We start from the raw sequence: 22,257 nt of genomic DNA, 5'->3' as shown, positions 1-22,257 counted from the left end.
TGTAGAGCCTACAATGTGACGTCATTCTGCTCTGTAGAGCCTACAATGTGACGTCATTCTGCTCTGTAGAGCCTACAATATGACGTCATTCTGCTCTGTAGAGCCTACAATGTGACGTCATTCTGCTCTGTAGAGCCTACAATGTGACGTCATTTGAGGGTACCCTCCTAAAGTCTCCTCTTCGGTGCTACTGAAAGTTTCTGACGAGCCGAAATCATTTCGGCACTACAGCGCCGAAACAGCGGTAATATGAGTATGGCCCGGGCGGTGGCGTAACCGTCTGGGCACCCGACTGGTAATCCAGTCGCAGTGTGCCGCGGGTTCGACTCCCGAGCCCGACACGGCCTTTACTGCATGTCTTTCCCCATCTCTCTCCCGTTTCCTGTCAGCCTACTGTCTGTTCCTTAAAAAAAACGATAAAAGGTGTAAAAACAAATAGGAGTATGAATCGGCCCTTAGGGCGCGTTCGGAAACAGCGCACTGAGCACACTGTGCAATGATAAACTAATAGGCGTGCTCCCAGTGCGCATTTCTGAACACACCCAAAGCGACTGCCGGTGCTCCTGGCAGCAAAAAGTAAATTACTAGAATATGGCTAACCCCAATCACACCCACAATGGACCATTAGCACGGGATAGTCCTGGATATTTTCAAAATGGAAAAATTAACATACATCCTAAGAACTAGACTAGACAAATTCTACCAAATGTGGAACAACTGGATAGTACATATTGCCCCACTGAGAGCAGACTTTGTGTGATCTCACTGGTCTTAAACTCTTAATGCCTGCTTTGTGATCTTTGTATGTAAAAGGGCAAGCTTTGGATGCTTTGCTTTGCACTGTGTTTGTTGTCTGGGTGCTGGAGCAAGTTGCTGGTGTGCGATGCCGTCTCTCACAGCCTAGGCACCGGCCACCGACTTTTTACGGGTACAGGTTTTAGTTCCGACATAGTGGAGTGGGAGGAGTGCAAAGCATTGCGGACCGGCACTGCTGCTGCCCAACATGAAGCTTATCAACATGAACACCGTGTCCCGACATACTGTCCCTTATTATCGTAAAGTCGGGTTAGTGTACGCTGTTTGTTTTGCACCGAGGAGCCATGTGTGTCTGACTGTCTGACTGTACGTACGGGTTAGGGTTTAGTGTATACTAAGCTTGTTACGGTGACAGTGCAGCCCGTTATAAACGATAGAGTGTAGGTTCTCCAGGTATATTATAGTGTATATAGTAGGGTTTAGGGTGTAGGGTTTAGGGGTTAGGGTACCTTGTTAAGGTGACAGTGCAGCCCGTTGAAAACGATAGAGTGGAAGTTCTCCAGGCGACTCCCGTGGAAGGCGTAGAAAACGTCTCGTTCTCCTCTGGTCTTCTGGAAGTGGAGGTTGAGCTGCTCGCTGTATTCCACCTCAAACAGGAAGTCTGGCACGGGCGTGGCCGGGCCGTCGATGCCCGCCAGGCTGCACAGCTTAGCATACTGAAACACATCAACCTTCTATTATATACAGTTCTATTCCATTATAGTTCTGTTATATACAATACATACTGAAACACATCACAGTTCTATTATATACAGTTCTATTCTATCTGTTATATACAATACATAGTGAAACACATCACAGTTCTATTATATACAGTTCTATTCTATTATAGTTCTGTTATATACAATACATAGTGAAACACATCACAGTTCTATTATATACAGTTCTATTCTATTATAGTTCTGTTATATACAATACATACTGAAACACATCACACTTCTATTATATACAGTTCTATTCTATTATAGTTCTGTTATATACAATACATACTGAAACACATCACACTTCTATTATATACAGTTCTATTCCATTATAGTTCTGTTATATACAATACATACTGAAACACATCACACTTCTCACAAGCTCGTAGCGCGCCACTCGGTGGCGCGCCATGATAGATCTGCTATTTTTCAATAGCTAAAGCATAACGTAATGCTAACGCCAAAAGGGGTTCCCGCCCAAAATGTGTTAAAACCCCCAAAATCTCCAGTGTGGTGGGGCGGAGGTCTTTATGCTACAAAGCCCCATTCGATTGGAACAACCAACTAACCAATTATGACAGCTATACAGTTATACCAATTATACAGTATTTGCACTGTGACCTCATCTCCATTTACCAGCCCAGTGGCCTTGTGGTTAGAGTGTCCGCCCTGAGACTGGGAGGTCGGGGTTCGATCCCCGGCCGGGTCATACCAAAGACTGTAAAAATGGGACCCAGTGCCTCCCTGCTTGACACTCAGCATCAAGGGTTGGATTGGGTGTAAGTCCCTGCGACATACTAGCGTCATGTCCAGGGGGTGTACTTGTACATCAAGCTGCCTCACGCTACAGAAACAGGAGATAGGCTCCTGCCCTATGGGCCCCATGGCTCGGCAAGGCTACTTACTCATCTCCATTGTGTATTGTGTGGTGGTTGGTCGTGTAGGTGGAAGAGGGCGAGCCATTTGTGTATATGTATGTATTTGTATATCTGTTTGTATCCGTGTATGTGTGTACAGTATGCTTTTCTGTATTTTGTTTGTTTAAATTGTTTGCATCTGAAGGGGCTGTCCCTTACATAATGTAATAGTATACATGGTAACATATACATTACATACTGTACTACTACTACTAGGCGTTATGGTTAGGGGTTAGGGTCGTAGAGTTAAGGATAGGGTTAGGGTCCTACCAACCTCTTCCTTATGGAGGGTCTTCACAGCGAGCCAGACCTACCTGTTCTTTAAGGGTTAGGGTTTAGGGTCCTAACTCTTCCTTATGGAGGGTCTTCACAGCGAGCCAGACCTACCTGTTCTTTATGGGTTAGGGGTTTAGGGGTTAGGGTCCTACCTCTTCCTTATGCAGGGTCTTCACAGCGAAGCTTCTAGAAGACAACACCCAGTGGACCAGAGATAAATGCTGGTCAGATTCTCCTGCTTTGAGTCTCACCAGGTCTCTGACCCCAGGCAACGAGCTGGCATCTGTTAACTACAATACATACATGTTATATTATTATTATTATTATTATTAACCAGGTCTCTGACCCCAGGCAACGAGCTGGCATCTGTTAACTACAATACATACATGTTATATTATTATTATTATTATTATTATTATTAACCAGGTCTCTGACCCCAGGCAACGAGCTGGCATCTGTCCGCTGTATAATATTATAATTACGGGTTAAGCCCTTTTTGTTTTCGTGAAACCTCCGCCATTTTAGCAGTTTTGGCAGTTCTGTGCTATCGTTCTAAACTAAGGTGTAAAAGGTGTAAATTGAATCCAGTATTTTAGGGTCAGTTATCGGACGATGAGAAACATGTTGCTACATCGAATACTAATACATCTTGTATATAAGTTACTATAGTATATAGGCCTATTACATATTATTAATTATAATTTAAAATATAAATCTTACCAGCTCCTCAAAGTCTTTGTTGTTGTGTGTGCTGACGTACGTGGGAGGAAATGGTCTCAGGACAGAGTCTCTCTTGTAACTCTGAGCAGCAGCAACGAACAGGCTGAGACGAAGGTCTGCGGCTACGGGGTCTCGGTGGAGGCAGGAGACCACTAGGTCCTTAACGGCCTCCATAACGACCTGTTAACCAGATCATTAACACTGTTAACCAGATCATTAACACTGTTAACTGAAGAAATACACTCCTCAATGTCAAATTGTTTCTTTAATGACAAAGATGAAGAAGCCCTGCAGTACAAACAAACAATCAAGGAAAACATTAACTAAAATAAGCAGGCTAATTAGTAATTATCACAAGAAAAAGTATAAGCAAACAGTTACTCACATAAGAGTGTAAATAAAAGAAAGAGGCATAAACTACCGTTTTACGACCTGTTAGTGAGATCAATTACAAGCCACAGGGCAGAAGACAGAGCTCTCTGGACACGTTCAGGTGTTTAGACAGATCTGGTGTTGTGTTTATAGAAGACAGAGCTCTCTGGACACGTTCAGGTGTTTAGACAGATATCTGGTGTTGTGTTTATAGAAGACAGAGCTCTCTGGACACGTTCAGGTGTTTAGACAGATATCTGGTGTTGTGTTTATAGAAGACAGAGCTCTCTGGACACGTTCAGGTGTTTAGACAGATATCTGGTGTTGTGTTTATAGACGGTTTATAGACAAACGAGCACTTGCCCGGGCGGTCAGGCAACCTGAAAGCAAACTCCACCTGCCCGAATGTTTTATTTAGCTGCCAGGGGCAGGTGGGCGACCCTTACACACACACACACACACACACACACACACACACACACTTATAACTTGACATCATTGCTTGTCTTGTTTATCATTGTATGTCTTTAAATGTCTTAATGAATTGAATACAGGAGCATAATGGAAACAATTGCGTTTAACAATCATTATAAATCATACTTATTATAATTATTGTCATGACGTCATTGTGGTTTAGAACTTTGTAAACTTATCAACAGGACAGAAGCAGCCATGCTAGCAGCAGTTAGCATCCTGAGCTAGTTAGTTTATATTAGTGCTTCTTTGTAATCTCATGAATATTCATGACGTGAGTAAATAAATAAATAGATGCATGTTTTTTGTTTACCTTCAGTGTTTGTTGACGTTGATTGCGTCAGTCATGTCCATATAAAGAAATAATAAACAGCTGTTAGCATTAAGCTTAGCCTAGCCAACATGGCAACATGTACACTGTAGCAGCAGGATGTAAACATAGCAGGGGTGCCAGGTTGTCAGAGAGAAACAAGCAACAATGGTCTGTGAAAACAACCTTGAATCCATTGGTTCTCAAAGTGGGGTCCTTGTGGGAGTTCCAGGGGTCCCCAGTTAAATGGAACCAAATGAACCCCAACAGGTCCATTTTGTTCCATTTGTACACTCACAGAGTTAAATGAACAGAGAGAATACAAATACAAAAGTGGATTATCTTTAAAAAAAATGTAACAAACACATTGGGTTAGGGTTAACTTTAAGGCTTAACATGTTTTCATATATATATATATATATATATATATATATATATATATATATATATATATATATATATATATATATATTATTTTGGGGGTCCTTCTCTTGAAAATGAAAATCTGGATTAAACAACATTTATCAATCCACAAATATATATTTACAAGATACAGGCAACCCTGGGAAAACGTCGCTTATAGCGGACATGGCAACACTGCCACGTCACATTATCACACTTTTCGGTGTGTTACGGTGAAATGGGTGACCTGTATAATTATGTGACTGGGACCTGTACTGCTACTGCGCCTGCGCCGTGGTCGAAAACAGCCGATCTGAAGTATAAACGGCTCTGTGTTGCCCTCCTGTGGTGGCTTCGAGGAGAGCATTATGCAGAATGTCTTTTTATATTTCACAAGTTTTCAAATTAAATAAATGTATAAACCATATTTAGAAAATAGCAGATCTACGCAGTGAGAGCTTGTAGATCGGCTATTTTCAAATGGCTGAAAATGCATTAGCCAATTTGTAAACAATTGATCGATTGATTGATTGAAATATGTATTAACAGTTTGCAGAATTACAGCACATATCAAGCACAAACTCAATACAGAGACTGTTAACTGTGAGTGGACGACACATTACACTTGTTTACAAGAGGGTTCATCATGTTCAATTCATCAAAACATTTAGATATAGCCAAAGAACAGAACAGGAATCCATCATAAAGGAGGTAAAAAGGGAAAATAAACTTATACAGTGAGGGGAAAAGGGGCGGGGGGGGGGGGGGGGGTGATTCAGATTTTACGGGGGCCAGTATATAATTGCAGCCGTCCGTAGGTGCCCTTTGAGAGCGGTTTTGAAGGAGTCAAGGGAATCACATGTCTTAATGACTGTTGGTAGGGCGTTCCACATTTTGATGGCATAGGAGCGAAACGAATTTAGTCCCTTGTTTGTGCCGAATCTGGGTTGTAGCCTACATGGTTTGTTGCTCTCCCTCTGGTGTTGTGGGTGTGGACTGGACTTCGTTAACATTAAGGAAGTATTTAGACAGGTACTGTACATCATGTACAGTACCCATGTACTGTACATGGGTATCGAGTGTAATGCTTTATGGTCCACAGTTAACAGTCTTTGTATTGAGTTGTGCTTGAAATGTACTGTAATTCTGCAAACTTCAATCAATCAATCAATATAGGGCTGAAATGGGTAATGCATATTTTTGGAATACTGAATCTAAAAAGTAACTAAAGTTTTCAAATACGTGTAGTGGATACTATGGTACTCTTATTGTAGTAGCCTATCATTATTATCATTATAGTAATAGTACAATATTTGCTAAAACAAAACAAAAAGTGACAAGTGTACTTGAGTACTAAATGTACTCCGTTACGTTCAGCACCATGGACAGCAGCCGTGAGGTCGGAAAAGGCGGAGCTTCGTGACAGACGTAACGAGCTGTGGGGATGTTACACCCAACCCTGTGAACCTGACGCTTGTTGTGACGCCAGGAGTCGCTGTTCCGTTATACAGAGTGAGAGAATGAGAACGACCACCTTTTAAATTATTACCATTGTAAAATCAGCTGTCCTGTCAGAATATAAGAATATATGTGACCTGAGTTAAAAAGAAACCTTAAAGAAAAAACTAATATTTTAAGATTCCAAAGCCCTGGCGTCACATCATTCCACAGGACACTACTATCAGTGTAACACCTTGACTGGCAGGTCTGTGCGCGTCACGTGACATTTACTCCCAACCGCTCGCTCGGTGAAGAAGGAGTGATTTATTTTATCAGATGACTAGATTTACATTTCATTTCAATAGATTATTAACACTATAATGCAATCAACAGACGCATATTAAAGCACCGGTTAAAGCACTCCTTACATCTAGGGCAGGTAAGAGGAATTCATTCATTTCGTTTTTGTCACAGTTGGATTTTTTTTTGATTAATGCCGAATTTAATAACCCGATGAATAGTAATTCATGGCAGTAATATAAATAATCACTGTCACATCCGAGCATGTTAATTATGATGCATTCAATGAGCGCGTTGATGGATATTAAAATATCAGATAAAAAAAAACAACATAGACGCGTCTTTCTCCCGTTTTGAAGGACGCCAGCTAGCCTGCTCTATCTATGCCTCTGTCTATGATTATTATAAGGTTTAATAATCATCTGTTTTCCGCACCGTCATCAGGACGCAATAACACTGTATAATATAATGTAAAAAAACATCTGCTCTGTGTTTTATTTGACATCAGCGTGTGGGTAGATGTGATGTGGAGAATAGGATGTCCTTCAGATCATATAGCCTCGCTGTGTCTCTGCATTCTGTATTCCATCCATTCATTCACTGCTCGATCCCTCGATCTGTCTGTCTGACTGCTGAGTTATGAAATCATTACATTATCAGTGTATAATAATGTCCCTATATAAGCTAGTAATTATACATTGATTCAGCAACATTAAATACTGGGTGAAAACAGCATTTAGCCTCGTGGGGGGGGGGGGGGGGGGGGGGGGTGGAGGCCATAGTCCACCACCTTGATGAGAACACTATAAATAGAATGCTTGTTTCATAGCTTGATATCACAAATATAAATGTTGTGATGAATTGAAAATGGATACTGTGAAATAATAAAATGTACCCATTCTACATACTGTGAATACAGTATAATCCTGATCATATCATTATTGTAATATAGGATGGGTTTATGCATGCTAATGATCATAAAATTATTGTCGTATATGAATAGAATAGTGTTATTATTGTATCAAAGAGCATCATGCTGTATAGTGATGACAGGATTATGCTGTATTGTAGCAACATCATTGTATCTCTCTCTCTGTGTGTGTGTGTGTGTGTGTGTGTGTGTGTGTGTGTGTGTGTGTGTGTGTGTGTGTGTGTGTGTGTGTGTGTGTGTGTTTCCACAGCTGTTCTGTTGATCTGTGGAGACTAATAAAGCTGTCTGTTTTGAAGACTGACTGCCATGGCAGGTAAGATGTCCCTACTGTGTCACTGAGGAGGCACCGGGAGGTGTTAAAGTGTGGATCAGGAGTGTGTTAAAGTGTGGATCAGGAGTGTCTTAAAGTGAGGATCAGGAGTGTGTTAACCCATTCTGACCTGAGATCAGATTCTATAAATGTCTTCTACATCCTGACAGTTTTCTGAAAAGGCTATGTTTCTATGTCAGTCGTTCTCCGATTTTTCAAAAATAGCAGACCTACAAGCTACGAGCTCGTAGGTCTGCTATTTTTCAATAGCTAAAGCATAACGTAATGGGGGGGGGGGGGGGGGGGGGGGGACAGGCCAACAGCATCCTGATTGCCGGAGGGCCCCTTTCTATCCTGATTGGCTGAAGGCTGGGCCACCCCAGGGGTTAACTGGGGACAGGGAGGAACTCTATATAGTAGGGAGGATTATCACAACAAAACTAAAAAAGAATTGATATTTGAATTAAGTTAAATCACTGGATATACCTTTAAAGTGTGTTAAACTCATAAACTGTGCTGTTTTTTGGACAGAGAACAACTTCCCTCCCCTGCCGCGGTTCATCCCACTGAGGCCGTGTTTCTACCAGGACTTCAACGAGATCCCAGATCAACACCGTGGTCTGTGCAAGAAGCTCTACTATCTCTGGATCTGTGAGTCTTTGTAGATCTACTATCTATTAGGTTCTATCTACAATCAGACCAACACTGTGGTCTGTGAGTATGTTGCAGTTTAGAGAACCAGGATTACTGCATGCTTTATGTGAGGGTTCCTACCCTATAGGGGACACGGGGAGGACATGTGAGGGTACCTACCCTAGGGGACACGGGGAGAACATGTGAGGGTACCTACCCTAGGGGACACGGGGAGGACATGTGAGGGTACCTACCCTATAGGGGACACGGGGAGAACATGTGAGGGTACCTACCCTAGGGGACACGGGGAGAACATGTGAGGGTACCTACCCTAGGGGACACGGGGAGAACATGTGAGGGTACCTACCCTAGGGGACACGGGGAGAACATGTGAGGGTACCTACCCTAGGGGACACGAGGAGAACATGACCCTCACATGGGTTCTATTCCCACCGGGGAATAACCCATATAGGTGGACTTGGCGAGAGGGCCTTGCAGTTGGGGCTCAGTTCGGGGCTCTCCCCAGGTTTGCAGAGGGAGAGCAACGCCCAGGATTACAGCTTATAGGCAATTGGCACCAGGTGACAACAATTGGGTTACAATATTGTGGGATAAAAAACATTTAAAAAAGATATGTGAGTATTTATATGTGTTTTGACAAACGTTCCAGGAATGTGTGATTGTGTGAAAACAGCTTTAAGCTTCGATGTTAACCCCTCCACTGCCACCTGGACATTAATATGCTGCGTCAACATCACGTTGTTTTACCCAAAATATTATTCATGTAAACAATCTGGTGTGGCAGGTTTACCTTTTTACCACTCTCACACAGAAACCCTGCTGAATCTAACAACCTAGTAATATACTGCTAACCCTGAATCTATCAACCTACTGCTAACCCTGAATCTATCAACCTACTGCTAACCCTGAATCTACCAACCTACTGCTAACCCTGAATCTATCAACCTACTGCTAACCCTGAATCTACCAACCTACTGCTAACCCTGAATCTATCAACCTACTGCTAACCCTGAATCTATCAACCTACTGCTAACCCTGAATCTACCAACCTACTGCTAACCCTGAATCTATCAACCTACTGCTAACCCTGAATCTATCAACCTACTGCTAACCCTGAATCTATCAACCTACTGCTAACCCTGAATCTATCAACCTACTGCTAACCCTGAATCTATCAACCTACTGCTAACCCTGAATCTATCAACCTACTGCTAACCCTGAATCTATCAACCTACTGCTAACGCTGAATCTATCAACCTACTGCTAAGTGCTAACCCTACTGAATCTATCAACCTACTGCTAACCCTGAATCTATCAACCTACTGCTAACGCTGAATCTATCAACCTACTGCTAACCCTGAATCTAACAACCTACTGCTAACGCTGAATCTATCAACCTACTGCTAACGCTGAATCTATCAACCTACTGCTAAGTGCTAACCCTACTGAATCTATCAACCTACTGCTAACCCTGAATCTATCAACCTACTGCTAACGCTGAATCTATCAACCTACTGCTAAGTGCTAACCCTACTGAATCTATCAACCTACTGCTAACCCTGAATCTATCAACCTACTGCTAACGCTGAATCTATCAACCTACTGCTAAGTGCTAACCCTACTGAATCTACCAACCTACTGCTAACCCTGAATCTATCAACCTACTGCTAACCCTGAATCTATCAACCTACTGCTAACCCTGAATCTATCAACCTACTGCTAACCCTACTGAATCTAACAAATATAATATAACATCATCACACAAATCATAACTACAAACTATGTGTTACATTTAGTTGAATCATAACTACATGTGTTACATTTTCACCTCTAGGTTCTACAACTTGAACTTAAATGTAAGTTCTGAAATAATACATGATTAGATCCCTAGACTCCTAGAACAGCAGTAGTAATACTTTATTAGATCCCTAGACTCCTAGAACAGCAGTAGTAATACTTTATTAGATCCATAGACTCCTAGAACAGCAGTAGTAATACTTTATTAGATCCATAGACTTTAGCAGTAGTAATACAGCGTCACACAAAAGCATCAAAAGTAGCAGATCTGCAAGCTCGAAACACAAAGCAAAGCAATGCCGTTTGAGCTTGTAGATCTGCTATTTTAGCAGTTTTTTAATTAAAATCACAGTTTTGGACCCAAAACTGTGATTTTAATAATAAAAAATAATAATATATATATATATATATATATATAGATATGTATATATATATATATATTGTATATATATATATATATATATATAGATATGTATATATGACGGAGACGATATCCATGCTGGGTTTGTCTCTGATGACGTGTTGCTGTTCAACAGTGAATAGCGCTACGTTGGCGGTGAATCTCATTGGCTGCCTGGCGTGGATGTGTGGCGGGGGCGGAGCCACCAACTTTGGCATGGCCATCCTGTGGCTGATCCTGTTTACGCCGTGTTCCTACGTGTGTTGGTTCAGACCCATCTACAAGGCCTTTAAGTAAGTCTACTATTAATATGTGTTGGTTCAGACCCATCTACAAGGCCTTTAAGTAAGTCTACTATTAATATGTGTTGGTTCAGACCCATCTACAAGGCCTTTAAGTAAGTCTACTATTAATATGTGTTGGTTCAGACCCATCTACAAGGCCTTTAAGTAAGTCTACTATTAATATGTGTTGGTTCAGACCCATCTACGTACAAGGCCTTTAAGTAAGTCTACTATTAATATGTGTTGGTTCAGACCATCTACAAGGCCTTTAAGTAAGTCTACTATTAATATGTGTTGGTTCAGACCCATCTACAAGGCCTTTAAGTAAGTCTACTATTAATATGCGTTGGTTCAGACCCATCTACAAGGCCTTTAAGTAAGTCTACTATTAATATGTGTTGGTTCAGACCATCTACAAGGCCTTTAAGTAAGTCTACTATTAATATGTGTTGGTTCAGACCCATCTACGTACAAGGCCTTTAAGTAAGTCTACTATTAATATGTGTTGGTTCAGACCATCTACAAGGCCTTTAAGTAAGTCTACTATTAATATGTGTTGGTTCAGACCCATCTACAAGGCCTTTAAGTAAGTCTACTATTAATATGCGTTGGTTCAGACCCATCTACAAGGCCTTTAAGTAAGTCTACTATTAATATGTGTTGGTTCAGACCATCTACAAGGCCTTTAAGTAAGTCTACTATTAATATGTGTTGGTTCAGACCCATCTACGTACAAGGCCTTTAAGTAAGTCTACTATTAATATGTGTTGGTTCAGACCATCTACAAGGCCTTTAAGTAAGTCTACTATTAATATGTGTTGGTTCAGACCATCTACAAGGCCTTTAAGTAAGTCTACTATTAATATATGTTGGTTCAGACCCATCTACAAGGCCTTTAAGTAAGTCTACTATTAATATGTGTTGGTTCAGACCCATCTACGTACAAGGCCTTTAAGTAAGTCTACTATTAATATGTGTTGGTTCAGACCCATCTACAAGGCCTTTAAGTAAGTCTACTATTAATATGTGTTGGTTCAGACCCATCTACAAGGCCTTTAAGTAAGTCTACTATTAATATGTGTTGGTTCAGACCCATCTACGTACAAGGCCTTTAAGTAAGTCTACTATTAATATGTGTTGGTTCAGACCATCTACAAGGCCTTTAAGTAAGTCTACTATTAATATGTGTTGGTTCAGACCATCTACAAGGCCTTTAAGTAAGTCTACTATTAATATATGTTGGTTCAGACCCATCTACAAGGCCTTTAAGTAAGTCTACTATTAATTATACTAACCAATGCCAAAACGATCAGATTTGAGAAATAAATCTCAAATCAGCTGAATCCAGTCTGAATCAGATATGTGTTCAGACTGGCAGCTGAATCAGATCTGTGTTCAGACTGGCAGCTGAATCCAGTCTGAATCAGATCTGTGCCAGATCCAGATTGGAATCTGATGTGGATTTTTGTGTCTTTCAGGACAGACCTTCAACTACATTATTATTATTATTATTATTATTATTATTATTATTATTACATATTAATTATTATTATTACATATTATTGTCTTTCAGGACAGACAGCTCCTTCAACTACATTATTATTATTATTATTATATATTAATTATTATTATTACATATTATTGTCTTTCAGGACAGACAGCTCCTTCAACTACATTATTATTATTATTATTATTATTATATATTAATTATTATTATTACATATTATTGTCTTTCAGGACAGACAGCTCCTTCAACTACATTATTATTATTATTATTATTATATATTAATTATTATTATTACATATTATTGTCTTTCAGGACAGACAGCTCCTTCAACTACATTATTATTATTATTATATATTAATTATTATTATTACATATTATTGTCTTTCAGGACAGACAGCTCCTTCAACTACATTATTATTATTATTATTATATATTAATTATTATTATTACATATTATTGTCTTTCAGGACAGACAGCTCCTTCAACTACATTATTATTATTATTATTATTATATATTAATTATTATTATTACATATTATTGTCTTTCAGGACAGACAGCTCCTTCAACTACATTATTATTATTATTATATATTAATTATTATTATTACATATTATTGTCTTTCAGGACAGACAGCTCCTTCAACTACATTATTATTATTATTATTATATATTAATTATTATTATTACATATTATTGTCTTTCAGGACAGACAGCTCCTTCAACTACATTATTATTATTATTATTATATATTAATTATTATTATTACATATTATTGTCTTTCAGGACAGACAGCTCCTTCAACTACATGGCGTTCTTCTTCGTCTTCATGGCTCAGGTTGTGATCAGTATTATCCAGTGTGTTGGAATCCCTGGCTGGGGAGTGTGGTAAGATTATTATTATTATTATTATTATTATTATTATTATTATTATTATTATACCTGGCTGGGGAGTGTGGTGAGACTATTATGATTATTATTAACTTGGAAGTTAGTAGCAAAACAAAAGCCTGCCAACCTAACTACTCTAACAATTTATATTAGTTAAAACTACAGGCAGCAAACAACCCTTAGCCTACCTAGTTATGAGGTTAGGGTTAGTATGTTATGAGGTTATGGTTAGTATGTTATGAGGTTAGGGTTAGTATGTTATGACGTTAGGGTTAGTATGTTATGAGGTTAGGGTTAGTGTGTTATGACGTTAGGGTTAGTATGTTATGAGGTTAGGTTTAGTATGTTATGAGGTTAGGGTTAGTATGTTATGAGGTTAGGGTTAGTATGTTATGAGGTTAGGGTTAGTATGTTATGAGGTTAGGGTTAGTATGTTATGAGGTTAGGGTTAGTATGTTATGAGGTTAGGGTTAGTATGTTATGAGGTTAGGGTTAGTATGTTATGAGGTTATGGTTAGTGTGTTATGAGGTTAGGGTTAGTGTGTTATGACGTTAGGGTTAGTATGTTATGAGGTTAGGGTTAGTATGTTATGAGGTTAGGGTTAGTATGTTATGAGGTTAGGGTTAGTATGTTATGAGGTTAGGGTTAGTATGTTATGAGGTTAGGGTTAGTATGTTATGAGGTTAGGGTTAGTATGTTATGAGCTACTTCCTTGCAGGTGATTTTTTTGTATTGGAGTTTGGAAGCACTCGTTATCAGTAAAGCAACGTCCTGCTGCCTCCTGCATTATGTACAAAACGGGGACGAGCACTTCCAAACTCTGTCTATCCAGGCCTTAAACGACGATAGGAGGAGGAGGTAACTTTGTCGCTGTTATGAATTTCCATTACTTCCATTGATTCATGTTCTTTTGTATGTAAGTACAAATAAAATGATTCTGATTCTGATTCTGCTACACTGAAACCTTGAACTGCCATCCTGTTTTTATTTTCTATGTGTACCATGTTCTTTTCTTTTTACTGTGTTTTACGTGAGTCATGGGTCTGCCTGTTATGCTTTGCTGTAAACCAAATCGCCCTTCGGGGACAAACAAATAAATGACCCTGAACCTGCACAGAATGTCTTGACAGGAAGTAGCTCAGAACAAGTCTTTGGTGGATTGTTATGAAACAGAAAGAGGATAATACAAGCTTTCCACACAGCTGCAATGTCAGTGAGTTTGGCTTGTTTAATACAAGTAGACAGGACTGTTCTGTGTGGATGAATGGGCTGTCTATGGGAAGTTGCACCTAGTTAGCGCCTTGCTGACAAGATGGCCGCGGTCTGAATATCGTCTGTCTCCCTGTCCCAGGCAGAGCATAATTATACAACATCATTTACATTATAAACTAAAGGATAAAGTTTGCTCTGGCAACAATAAAAAAGGGAGACAACACATGAGGCTGTAGGGACAGGACTACAAACATGGATGCTGCAGGGACAGGACTACAAACATGGATGCTTCAGGGACAGGACTACAAACATGGAGGCTTCAGGGACAGGACTACAAACTTGGAGGCTGCAGGGACAGGACTACAAACATGGAGGCTGCAGGGACAGGACTACAAACATGGCCTTTTATAGACAGCAGACTGCTTTGTATCTTCATGTCTCTGTGCTTCCATTGACAGTGAATGGCAGACTGTATATTTGCGTCTGCCCGTGTGAACGCACCATTATACCAGTCCCGTTCTTAACATAGACTAATTAACCCTGTTGTGCTCTGTCTCCCTCTAGTGGCTGGCTGGCCACCATCACCTTCTTCAGCACCAACATCGGTTCTGCTGTCGTGATGCTGATTCCTACCATCATGTTTACTGCTGTGGCGACACTGTCCTTTATCGCATTAACTAAGGTAAGATTACCTTTGACCTTCTGTTAACCAAATCGACCCCAACATACCGGTGTTCACTGTGGCCCCTTTAACTAAGGTGAGATTACCTTTGACCTTCTGTTAACCAAATCGACCCCAACATACCGGTGTTCACTGTGGCCCCTTTAACTAAGGTAAGATTACCTTTGACCTTCTGTTAACCAAATCGACCCCAACATACCGGTGTTCACTGTGGCCCCATAACTTCTACCCTGTGTTCTTCAGGTCCATAACTTCATGTGTTCTTCAGGTCCATAACTTCTACCCTGTGTTCTTCAGGTCCATAACTTCATGTGTTCTTCAGGTCCATAACTTCATGTGTCCTTCAGGTCCATAACTTCATGTGTTCTTCAGGTCCATAACTTCATGTGTTCTTCAGGTCCATAACTTCTACCCTGTGTTCTTCAGGTCCATAACTTCATGTGTTCTTCAGGTCCATAACTTCTACCCTGTGTTCTTCAGGTCCATAACTTCATGTGTTCTTCAGGTCCATAACTTCTACCCTGTGTTCTTCAGGTCCATAACTTCATGTGTTCTTCAGGTCCATAACTTCTACCCTGTGTTCTTCAGGTCCATAACTTCATGTGTTCTTCAGGTCCATAACTTCTACCCTGTGTTCTTCAGGTCCATAACTTCTACCGGGGCGGCGGGGGCAGCATGTCCAAGGCTCAGGAGGAGTGGACCACCGGAGCCTGGAAGAACCCTCACGTGCAGCAGGCAGCGCAGCAGGCCGCCATGGGAGCCGCGCAGGGCGCCATGACGCAGAACCAGAACCAGCAGAACCAGCAGAACCAGCAGCAGTACTCCGCAGCTCCCACCTACAACTACGATGAAGGCATGTGAGAGAGAGAGAGAGAGAGAGACGAACCAACAACACCATATTACACTATAAAACAGAACTCCATATTAACACCGTCATACCAATCAGTTTAAGAGGATCAAGAATTTACCAGAACTCCATCATAATGTAACCAACAGCAGTCGTTTAACAGGGACGATGCTTCGAGACCATGGACCTCACAATGCCACGCCAGACCTCCAGGTCCTTCAGTTCCTGCTCACTGATGCATGTGTTCCCTAGCGATGTGTTCCCTAGCGATGTGTCCCTAGCGATGTGTTCCCTAGCGATGTGTCCCTAGTGATGTGTCCCTAGCGATGTGTTCCCTAGCTAAGATGTGTCCCTAGCGATGTGTTCCCTAGCGATGTGTTCCCTAGCGATGTGTCCCTAGCGATGTGTTCCCTAGCGATGTGTCCCTAGCGATGTGTTCCCTAGCGATGTGTCCCTAGCGATGACGGTACTTACATTTATTCATTGTTAATAGAGTGCCGAAAGAAGTCCTGACGTCACTCGCTCTTCATCGCCTGGGTTGCAGTAGTCATATTTCTATGGAGAAGAAGAACATCTTAGGCTCATCTTAGAATCGTCTCATATAAGCATTGTGGTCCAAAGACAAACACACTGTCTCTGCGGGATATTGTCGGGGACGGGGAGGGGGAGGGGGACGGGGAGGGGGAGGGGGACGGGGAGGGGGACGGGGAGGTGTCTCTGTATCGTTCACGACAGTCACTCATATTTGGTTCGGTCCGTTTCTGGCCGAAAATGTAACTTTGCAGTAACATTAGCATGTTCTCGCCAGCGGTTTTGAGTGTTCCATATCCATATGAGTGAAACCGTCGGGACAGTGTGTTCACTTTTGGAACACGGTTATACTTATTTGACGAGATAAAAGAAAAGTCTGAATTCAGAATAGGGCGGAGAGGTACACGCAGCCCACAGGGAACCCAGAGGGGTACACCCAACCCACAGGGAACCCAGAGGGGTACACCCAACCGGGTGTACCCCTACCTGTTGGGTACACCCAACCCAGGTAGGAAGTGTAAATGACGTCAGACATCTGCACTCTACATATATAATAGTCCATGTCAGTGTACAGTACATGAAGACAGAGAGAGAGACAACTAGAATGTAGCTAAACTATCAGCTCGTCCATCTAGGATTATCCTCTATACGGACTTTAAAGACTTACTACGAAACATTCTAAATGCTGTTGAAAAGTACACAGGGTTGCTTAATTATGAACGCCGTCTTTGATTGCTACCGTTTACACGTTAAATGTTTAGTACAACCACAATAGAACGTCTAAGGGAATTAAACGTTAGCCCCTATAAGAGATGCTACCAATGAGGTCATTCTCCCCCAACACTGGTCGGCTTGAACAGAATGAGGTCATTCTCCCTCAACACTGATTGGTCAATAACTGGCCTGAACAGAACATGTGAGAAAACATTTAAATCTTTTATCTTTATCACACAGAATGAATGTTTAATAATAATAATAATATTAATGATGTCCGTTTGTCCTCAGTGAGTTTACCATTGTCCACCTGGGAGAAAGTTTAGGACCATATAAGGTATGACCAATTCTACATATAATATATACATATATGTATATGTTATGACCATATAAGTCTACATATATATAATATACATATTATGTTATGTAATACATTCATCATTGTACTGTCCTACAGAAGCAGAGTGCAGTGCAGTAACTACAAAAGACACGTTTAAAAGTGTTTTAACTGGTCAGCCAAACGAGATACTGTCAAATACGTGACATTACACTAATTCTATATCTGTTCTCCAGGTCATTGTTAATCCAAAAATCCCAAAGACTAATTTGACCTTTCGGGATCCACAAACGTAGTTACTGCACGTTTTGTAGGACAGTGTCGCTTTAGTGTCGTACCATAATGATTCATTTAGTATCGTACCGTAACGGTTGTTCTTCCCATTGACTATTTCTCCTACCATTACCATTCCTTACAAGTACAACTACAGCACATACTTGTACTGCACCAGGAGAGTACAAGTACAGCACGTACTTGTACTGCACCAGGAGAGGGAATACTTTGTGTGGCTGTCGGTGTATAATTTCATGACTAGATGTGATACATTTCTATAATGAACTGAAACCTCTGCTACAGCTGTACGCGCGACACGTGAAAGTGAAAACGTTGAATTCTAGGAGGTTCGTACAGTAAATACAGTGTTAAGATAACTATAGATATGGATTATTAATAATAATTATTGTATTGCTGTATGAACAGATCTAGGGTTCATACAGCAATACAGTGTTTTATTATAGATCTGAATGCTTGTGGTCTGTGAGTCGTCTCGTCCGATTGTGATGATGTGATATTTATTGACTTTTCAGTTGTTTTTTGTACAGATACATTTGTGTGTGTGAGAGAGAGTCTGAAGTACTAGTGGTATAATATACTACTAGTATATATAGTAGTATATTATACTAGTAGTATAGTCTATACTGTATGTGTTAGTATATACTGTATATATATACTGTATGTATGTGTGTTCCTCTGTGTCGTCCCATGGCCTTTATTGTGTATTATTTTATATTTATTATTTTATTAGTTTATAGAGCACTGTACGTGGGGGGGGGGGGGGTAGTGGGAGGAGTCAGAACTTCAGTACTCTATACCTATATTTAGTTATTGTATGGCTGTTGTTTAAGATCACGGTGAAAACCTTTATTTTGACAAACTTAACCCATGTTCACTGAAGGAACCTTAACGAGCAATAAATAACAAGAAGGATCAAAAGGGTTAATGTTGCACGAGCTGAACGTCTGGGAGCCTTTGTTCTGAAGGAACAACATATGTTTCAGAACGTCTGGGAGGCAGTGGGAGTCTTTATTCTGAAGGAACATAATAACCTAACATAATAACCCAGAACGGGAAAATACCTTTATTCTGAAAGATCAAGAACGTCTGGGAAGTTGAGCTCAGATCAATGTCTTGCTTTAGAATATCAGGGAACATACCTTTATTCTGAAGGAACATGTTGTACAGGCGTTAGAATGTTGTTCTGCTAAAGGAACAAACAAACTACAGAAAATAAAAAGCATCATTTTAGAAACTGTCCAGATGTTAGAGACCAGCCAGTGAGTTTTCTACTACATTAAACATTACTGTGTGTTGACCCAACACACAGTAATGTTTAATGTAGTAGAAAACTCACTCACTGGATCCTAAGGTGAACACAACAGAACAACACCACAACAGAACAACACAACAGAACAACACCACAACAGAACAACACAACAGAACAACACGACGCAGCGCGACACAACGCAACACGATGCGACACGACATTACACGACACGGCGACAACATCATAACTAAAGTAAGGTCGTTTTCTGTGAAGTACATTACGTGTTTTCTCTGGTGAACGTTGGATGAGTCCAAACACTTTCATATGATGTACATAATTATTGTGACTATAAACATTCTGTACATATAATAAATATGACATATTAAGATTGTGTACATATGAAACGGTATACCCGTTTGTTGCTCAGTAACGTTAGAGTTGTGTTAACTTCCTGTTTGTTGCTCAGTAACGTTAAAGTTGTATTAACTTCCTGTTAAACGTATACATTTCTCTGTATGTTGAGCCCAGCATCCCTGCTGATTCCTCTTCCTGTTCTCATATACTTCCTACTTCCTGTCTCTCCTGGTTCCTGTTCCCTTATTAGGCTACTTCCTGTATGTGGGTTCACGTTATATCATAGTGTTAAAGGTGAAGTGCATTGTTGTATTTCCATGGAGAACTCATTCAGGCCGCTGTGAGTATGATAATGTAAAAGAGGAATACATGTTTTTGTGTGTATTACGTTTTGTATGATTTGGTCCGACCCTGATATTAAAGAGTTATTGTTGCATCTGTGTTTATTTGATGAGCGTTGATTTGACTTACCCTGCAGTAAACTAGGATTCTGTGGCCGGCCCTCCCATCAGGCAGAACAGGCAGTTGTCTAGGGCATCATGAGGGGAGGGGGGGCATCCACCAAGCAAAAATAAACCCCACAGTGCTTTAGAACACAAGGGGGCCATGGTCATTTTTCAAGGGGGCATCACGAAACATCCTGCCTAGGGCACCAAATTGCTCAGGGCCGGTACTTCGCTGTGTTGGAGAAATGATTAAGAAGTATGCTGTGTGTATACTTAAGGTTTTACTTTTGTGGCTACACTTTTGTGTAGCCTAGGTTCCGTTAGCTGTTCAGAGCTACAAACAACAAAAAGCTCTTTTTGAACGAGTCTTTAACTACAAACAACAAACAGCTCTTTTTGAACAAGTCTTTAACTACAAACAACAAACAGCTCTTTTTGAACAAGTCTTTAACTACAAACAACAAAAAGCTCTTTTCGAACGAGTCTTTAATTAATGCATTTCAAGTACTCCAAAAAATTACATCTCTTTGCACAATACAATTTTTAATTTCTTTTTTTCTCCTTTTTTTCTTTAGTAAAAATGTTCAAAGTGAACAACAATGTGCGATACTGTATAGAACACAGTGGAGGGTTAGGCTTAGGCTAGCCTAAGGCTAGGCTAGCCTAAACCTAACCCTAAAGACAGGGTTAGGCTGAGCCTAGCTGGGCCTAACTGGGTTAGGCTAGGCTAAGCCTAACCAGTGAACAGTAGTTTGTGGGGCCTACCACGTCACCTAATATTTAGGGTTAGGCTGGATTAAGCTAAGCCTAACCCTGATATTTAGGGTTGGCTAGACTAACCTAACCTAACATTTAGGGTTAGGCTAGACTAACCTAACCTAACATTTAGGGTTAGGCTAGACTAACCAAACCCTAACCCAGACCACAACGTCACCCAACAACATTTTCAACTCAATTTGGACATTTCAGTTAAACACGTTTACCTAAAAACCTCCCCCCCCCACACTTTTTTTTTTACCAAGACTAGGAAATTAAAACAAAGTAAAATGTACAGGTTATTGTTCATTTCTTCTGCCAAACCAAACCATGCCACAAGATAACAAACACAGGAAATTAAAACATTACACGAACTCCACCTAATTATACTCAAGTGTTTTTTTAAACTATCGATGATGAAGATAACTCCATTTCAACGAGCAGAGAAATTAAATAACTTAAGCCTAAATACCTTCAACCATTTTCATACCATCTTCATGTAACTGGTCCTAATTAATAGCCCGACAGACTAGCCATGAAGTTAGCTCGACATTAAGGTTTAGCCATGAAGTTGGCTCGACACTCCATTAACGTTTAGCCATGAAGTTAGCTTGACACTTCAACACTACATTAAGGTTTAGCCATGAAATTAGCTCGACACTCCATTAAGGTTTAGCATGAAGTTGGCTCGACAGTTCATTAAAGTTTAGCCATGAAATTAGCTCGACATTAAGATTTAGCCATGAAGTTAGCTCGACATTAAGGTTTAGCAATGAAGTTGGCGCAACACTACAGTAAGGTTTAGCAAGAAGTTAGCGCAACACTACAGTAAGGTTTAGCAAGAAGTTAGCTCGACACTACAGTAAGGTTTAGCATGAAGTTAGCTCAACACTACATTAAGGTTTAGCATGAAGTTAGCTCGACACTACAGTAAGGTTTAGCATGAAGTTAGCTCGCCACTACAGTAAGGTTTAGCATGAAGTTAGCTCGACACTACATTAAGGTTTCACTTCATTCTTCACACTGAAAGCAGCCTAACTGGGATGGGCGTTGCCAAAGCAGCAGTCTTCGGTGATTGGTTCACACCAACCAATATAAACCAAAATAGTAGCAAATCAAGTGACGTCGTTGTCAATCATGTGGCTAACACGGTTGCTAAACGAGCATGTAAACAAACACGGTACATGTCCATGTAAACATACACGGTACAATATGTCCGATGTCTTTATCAACGGGCTAGGGTTAGGGTTAACCCTAACCCTGTCCATCATATTCCACTAATTATATGAAGATAGCTTGGAAATGGGTGAAGTGGTCCTTTAAGAGGAAAAGCAG

The 22,257-nt window shown here is 40.5% G+C and overlaps 2 protein-coding genes across 3 annotated transcripts in view; one reads left to right on the top strand and one right to left on the bottom strand.

Moving 5' to 3' along the window:
• The window catches only part of parp16 (poly (ADP-ribose) polymerase family, member 16), a 10,818-nt gene extending 6,112 nt beyond the window's left edge, over window positions 1-4,706 (bottom strand). For both annotated transcript variants that reach the window (XM_080761516.1, XM_080761517.1), the window contains exons 1-4: window positions 4,590-4,706; window positions 3,431-3,610; window positions 2,863-3,000; window positions 1,266-1,472 (exon numbers count right to left, since the gene is read on the bottom strand). In XM_080761516.1, the coding sequence (XP_080617642.1) occupies window positions 1,266-1,472; window positions 2,863-3,000; window positions 3,431-3,604 (519 nt within the window). In that variant the 5' untranslated portion in view covers window positions 3,605-3,610; window positions 4,590-4,706. The remainder of the gene's footprint in view (window positions 1-1,265; window positions 1,473-2,862; window positions 3,001-3,430; window positions 3,611-4,589) is intronic.
• A 2,021-nt stretch (window positions 4,707-6,727) lies between these two features.
• On the top strand, window positions 6,728-16,255 carry scamp5a (secretory carrier membrane protein 5a; the record flags this gene model as incomplete). The annotated part of the gene is made up of 7 exons (XM_080761278.1): window positions 6,728-6,867; window positions 7,910-7,972; window positions 8,501-8,620; window positions 10,957-11,113; window positions 13,395-13,496; window positions 15,277-15,394; window positions 16,037-16,255. Exons 2-7 carry the CDS (start codon window positions 7,966-7,968, stop codon window positions 16,253-16,255), a joined length of 723 nt encoding a protein of 240 aa, XP_080617404.1. The 5' UTR covers window positions 6,728-6,867; window positions 7,910-7,965.
• Between the last annotated feature and the right edge of the window lie 6,002 nt (window positions 16,256-22,257).

The sequence above is a fragment of the Protomyctophum bolini genome, assembly GCF_963924005.1.
Source record: "Protomyctophum bolini genome assembly, chromosome: 4".
Taxonomy (NCBI): Eukaryota; Metazoa; Chordata; class Actinopteri; order Myctophiformes; family Myctophidae; genus Protomyctophum; species Protomyctophum bolini.
This window is presented reverse-complemented; position numbering and strand designations above follow the sequence as displayed.